Raw genomic sequence first — 5,747 nt, forward strand, 5'->3', positions numbered from 1 at the left:
TTACTGGCCTCGGGGCTGTGAGTTGCGATCTCTATCATTACCCCTTTGATCGTCATCTCTTCGGTTATTGTCTCTTTTTTGGCCTCCGGCCACTTCACCCTTTGTGAAACGTCCGAATTTTCCCCTTCGGATCAAATACTCAATCTCATCCTTAAGTTGCCTACAATCATCAATGTCATGACCAAAATTTTTGTGGAATTTGCAGTATCGACTCGTGTCTCTTTTCTCGGGTTATCCCCTTAGTGGCTTCGGCCATTTGAACTATTTGTCCTTCTCAATTTTTATAAGGATTTGGCTCTTTAGAGCGTTCAACCTTGCATATTCAGTGAACCTTGCTTGATGATTCTTCTTAGAAGAGGAGCAGTAAGAGCTTTTGCCAATTCGAGGATACATGTCCTTAGACCTGGAAAAATGGGTCTGGATCCGAAAAACCGAACCGAAATTATCCGATAATTATACATGTCCGAGATCTGAATTATACAATCCGATAATTATCCGAAAACCGATTTAAATGGATCCGAAAAATACCCGAACCGAAAATTTAACCGAAAATAATCTGAAATAAAAGATCTGATTATAACTTGGAACCGATTAAAACCGAATAATATATTACCTGAACTGAATATTATCCGAAATAAGCAAGATTTATACTTTAAATAATTTTATGTTTATGATAACATACTTATTTAATCATATTCTTTTATAAATGTACATTATATTACATTAAAAATACTAAATTAAATAAAAAAGATATTTTTTAAATCTCAAAAATTGAAAAAATAAATAAGTTATGATCCAAAAATATCCGAACCGAATTTAATCTGAACAGAATTTTGTCTGATCTTAATCCGAATTTTATCCGATTTTAATCCAAATTAGACCCGAACCGAATCATATCCTATCTGATCCGAATAATCTTCAAATATATGATAATCTGAAAGTAGATCTGATCCAAAATTGTTATGATCCAAAATCAAACCGGTTATCCGAATTGCCAGGTCTACTTGTCCTTGGCATCATACTCCAGATCCATGTTCCGTTCTTGTTTCCAGCGGGTTCATTAATCACAACTGTCTTCTTTATACTTTCTTCCACCTTGATATAATTTCCGGCCCTATACTGGAGCTGCAACATGCTTTCGGGAGGGCACTTGGCCAGGGACATCTAAAAGAACTCATTTCTAGTCCCTTGCTGTAAGGCTATCATAGTTACCTTCTGGTCAAGATCAGGGTCCTTCAAAGCCTCCTTCGTAAATCGGTTCAGGTAGTCTCTCAGGGACTCATTTGCTCCTTGGACTATGCCCATGAGGAAAGCCGAACTCTTCTTGTGTACTATTCTACTAATAAATTGCATGATAAAATCTTGGCTGAAGTCCTTAAAGGATCCAATAGAGTTTGGGGGCAGACGGCTGTACCACCTTTGTGCCATACCCGATGGGGTTTGTGGAAAGGCCTGACACTTAATAACATCATTCATGGACTGTTATTGAGTGGCATTTATGACACTTGATAATGCTTTAATAAGCTTTGAATTGATGCGTTTGTACTCAAATTGTTAAATGTTTTAATGTGTTTTCTAGTGTTTTTGCATTTCAAGGATTATCTAGGTAATCAGGTAAATTAGCATTGTTTTGGTGCTAATTTGGTGTCAAGATGGTGTTAGAATAAAAGCTCGTTGAAAGCCGACTAAAATATGCAAGTAAAATGAAGAAGTTAATTTCTGGCAGAAGCCCAGCGTGCCCACGCTAATTAAGCGCGAGGCCGCGCCTAAAGTTCAGAAAGCCAGCACGCGGCCGCGCCAGGTCGGGATGCAGAATTCTGATTCTACTCTAAATCAAATTGGAAGACTTCTTTGCTGATTAGGGCTTCTATAAAAATAACTTTAGGTCATTTTTAAAAATATATCAAGCTAGAGACATATCAAGGAGAGCCGTAAGATTAGCACGATTCAACGAAGACGAAGAAGATCTTATTTTTACTTGTGAATCTTTGTTTTAAGTTGTAACTTGGATGCTAGTTTTCTTATTTGTAAACCTTAATCTTTTTTTGTACTTGGTTTTATTTATTCGTTATAAAGACTACGTTTGTTATAACATGTTTCCATCGGAACCCACATTGATGGTGAGTCCGATTATGGGCTAATCATTATCGTGGGGTTCTAGCGGATTTATTTATGAATTTCTTTAGTTAAATTCTTTCGATGCCTTAGTGTGTGGTGATTGTATGATAACCTAGAATTGGTTGTCCGTATTCGTCTTATGAGTATCGCGAACTTATAAGATAGTGTGTTAATTCTTAATGAAGTGAAAGTGAATTTAAGGATTTAGAACTTTCCATGCTTGCATAGGTTCATGTAATTGTTATGCATGATTCTTAGGTAATTTTAACCATCTTACTTGCCCTATGTAATCAAGATAGATAACTTGTGCTTAAACCGTTATGTTGTCAAATTCTAAAGACATATAGGGTCTCAATATAATTGGTGTCTATTCAGCTTCTATCACTTTTGTGGATGTCTGGTAGTATGGTACTCGTGCAACGAAAGTTGGCGTTTATCAGTTTCGTGTTGTCCGATTAGTGTCATCTCCATTGCATGCTAAGGTTGAGAACAATAAGGCTATTGAATGAAGTATTTAATGAAGTTAGAATCCCATGTTTGTCATATATATTAATTCAACCAATCTTATTCTCTTAGTTATAATTGTTAGTTTAATTCTTAGTTATAAACAACCTCTATTTGTTATCGTCTAAGCATTGAATAATAACCATACATTGTTGCTTAAGTGCATAGATTAATTAGTTAACCAAAGCCACTCTCTATGGGAATGAACTAGAAAAGATTCTATACTACTTGCGAACTCATATACTTGCGTGTATTATTAGCGCGTGTTTAGCGACTAACAAGTTTTTGGCGTCGCCGTCGGGGACTGCAGTGTTAATTTATAGTTTATGTGCTTTCCATCAGTGGTCGTTAAAGTTCATTGACTCGGACATTGTTACTTATTTGTTTCCTTGTCTTATTTTAGGTACTCGAGCGAGGGTGAATGCATACGCGTTCGCGTACTCATAAGAGAACACTGGATAAAGCCAAGGAAGAACTTGTGGTGGTTTGAAGGGAAGTTTTTGAGGAAGAAAAGAAGGTACAAGAAGAAGAGAAAGTCGAGGAACCAGCTTTAATAGAGATGGGAGATCAAACAGAAAATCCTAAGGCTTTGATGGACTATTCTCAGCCTAAGATTAATGACATTCAGTCAAGCATCATCAGGCCAGCCTTCAGGGCTAACACTTGTGAGATCAAGTCAAGCATGATTCAGATGATACAAATATCAGTTCATTTTGGGGGTTCTCCTACTGAAGACCCCAACATGCACATCAGGGATTTCATCGAGATCTGCGACACTTTCAAATTCAATGATGTGACTGAAGATGCTATCAAGCTGTGACTCTTCCCATTCTCTCTAAGGGACAAAGCTAAGTGCTAGTTACATTCTCTACCAGCAGGGTCAATCACCACTTGGGAAGATCTTGCTCAAAAGTTTTTCAATAAATTTTTTCCTATGGCAAAGACTACTGCAATCAAGAATGCTCTTACTCAGTTTTCTCAACAAACTGGAGAATGTCTGTGTAAGGCTTGGGATCAATATAAGGAGATTCTAGAGAAGTGCCCACACCATGGCATGCCTGATTGGATGATTATTAACTGCTTCTACAATGGATTGGGTGCTACTTCTAGACCCATGCTTGATGCAGCATCAGGAGGAGCCTTGTGGGCTAAAAGCTACAATGAAGCTTATGAACTTATTGAACTGATGGCTGCTAATGAGTATCAGAATCCTTCCCAGAGACTGACTCAGGGAAAGGTAGCAAGAATTCTGGAGTTGGATGCAGCAACTGCTATAGCTGCCCAACTTAAGGCTTTGACGACGAAGGTGGACATTTTGGCTAATTATAGGGTTAATCAAATTGCTAGTGTCTGTGAGCTTTGCGCTGGTGCCCATGAGATTGATCAGTGTGCAATTTCTAGTGAATCAACTCGGTTTGTGAGCAACTTTCAGCGTTTACAGCAACCTGTGCCGGCCACTTATCATCCCAACAACCACAATCATCCTAATTTTAGTTGGAGCAACGCTTAGAATGCGGTTCAACAGCCTTATCAGCAATATCCAGCTAAGTAGTACAACCCCTCTAGTTTTCAGCAAACGTAATATACACCAAGACAACAACTCCAGCTGCAACAAGCCAATAAAAAATCTGAATTAGAGGAGTTAAAACTTATGTGCAAGAGTCAGGCCATTTCTATCAAGACCTTGGAAAATCAAATTGGGCAAATTGCCAATGCCTTGCTTAATCATCAGCTTGGTACACTACCTAGTGACACTGAAGTGCCAGGAAAGAGGGAAGCTAAGGAGCAGGTAATGGCAATCACTTTAAGGTCTGGAAAGGTTACGAATCCCGAACAAACTTAAGTGTTGACTGAAGAAGCTGAGGCTGAAAAAAAAGTAGAGCAGCAGGAAGTAGAAGTGGAACCAAGGAAGACTACTGCTGAGCATACTCCTCCTGAGGGTAATACAGGGGAGAAATAGATCTATCCTCCACCGCCTTTTCCTAAGCGACTGTAAAAGAAAAAGCTGGACAAGCAATTTGAGAAGTTTCTGGAGGTGTTCAAGAAACTTCATATCAACATACCTTTCGATGAGGCTCTTGAGCAGATGCCTAGTTAGGCAAAGTTTATGAAAGATATTCTCTCTCGAAAAGTGAAGCTAGATGATTTAGAGACGGACACTCTTACAGAGGAATGTAGTGTTGTGCTGCAACAGAAGTTGCCTACGAAGATTAAAGATCCAGGAAGCTTCACTATTCCGTGTACTATTGGAAAAGTGACTTTTGACAGATGCTTATGTGACTTGGAAGCTAGCATTAATCTAATGCCATTATAAATCTTCAAGCAGTTGGACTTACCTGATCCAAAACCTACTTATATGACCTTGCAGTTAGCTGACCGTTCTATTACATATCCGCGAGGTATTGTGGAGGGTGTCTTGGTCAAGGTTGATAAACTCATCTTCCCTGTTGATATTATAATTCTTGATTTCGAGGAGGATAAGAAGATTCCCATAATCTTGGGAAGACCTTTCTTGGCAACTGGCCGAACCTTGATAAACGTGCAGAAGGGTGAGCTTACGATGCGAGTGCTGGATCAGGATGTAACTTTTAATGTGTTCAATGCTATGAAATTTCCTACGAAAAATGAGGAGTGCTTAAAGGTGGAGTTGGTTGATTCTGTGGTTACTTCAGAACTTGATCAATTGCTAAGGTCCGATGTCTTAGAGAAAGCCTTATTGGGAAATTTAGATAGGAAAGATGACGAAAGTGAAGAACAATTGCAGTATTTGAATGCTTCACCCTGGAAGAGGAAGATAGATATGCCTTTTGAATCTCTTGAAATGGACGAATTGAACAAATCTCCTAAACGCCTCAAGCCATCTATTGAGGAAGCTCCCACTCTTGAGATTAAGCCTTTACCTGAGCATTTGAGGTATGCGTTTTTAGGTGATGCATCTACTTTGCCTGTTATTATTGCATCTGACCTTTCAGGTAGTGATGAGGAAAAGCTTTTGAGGATTCTGAGAGAGTTCAAATCGGCAATTGGCTGGACTATAGCAGATATAAAGGGAATCAGCCATTCTTATTGAATGTATAAAATTCTACTAGAGGAAGGTAGCAAGCCTACAGTCGAGCAGCAAAGAA

At 38.7% G+C, this 5,747-nt stretch overlaps 1 protein-coding gene and 1 non-coding gene across 2 annotated transcripts; both read right to left on the reverse strand.

Moving 5' to 3' along the window:
* LOC141695601 (uncharacterized) lies at positions 1 to 1,428 on the reverse strand. Its single transcript, XM_074499838.1, has 3 exons — positions 1,213 to 1,428; positions 980 to 1,125; positions 1 to 160 (listed from the first exon to the last, which is right to left on the reverse strand). The coding sequence occupies exons 1-3, from the start codon at positions 1,426 to 1,428 to the stop codon at positions 1 to 3; spliced, it is 522 nt and encodes a 173-aa protein (XP_074355939.1).
* Positions 1,429 to 3,571: 2,143 nt separating this feature from the next.
* LOC141699381 (small nucleolar RNA R71) lies at positions 3,572 to 3,678 on the reverse strand. The gene has a single exon (XR_012565849.1). It is a non-coding gene; the product is annotated as a small nucleolar RNA R71 (small nucleolar RNA).
* Positions 3,679 to 5,747: the final 2,069 nt, after the last annotated feature.

The sequence above is a fragment of the Apium graveolens genome, chromosome 11 (genome assembly GCF_009905375.1).
Source record: "Apium graveolens cultivar Ventura chromosome 11, ASM990537v1, whole genome shotgun sequence".
Taxonomy (NCBI): Eukaryota; Viridiplantae; Streptophyta; class Magnoliopsida; order Apiales; family Apiaceae; genus Apium; species Apium graveolens.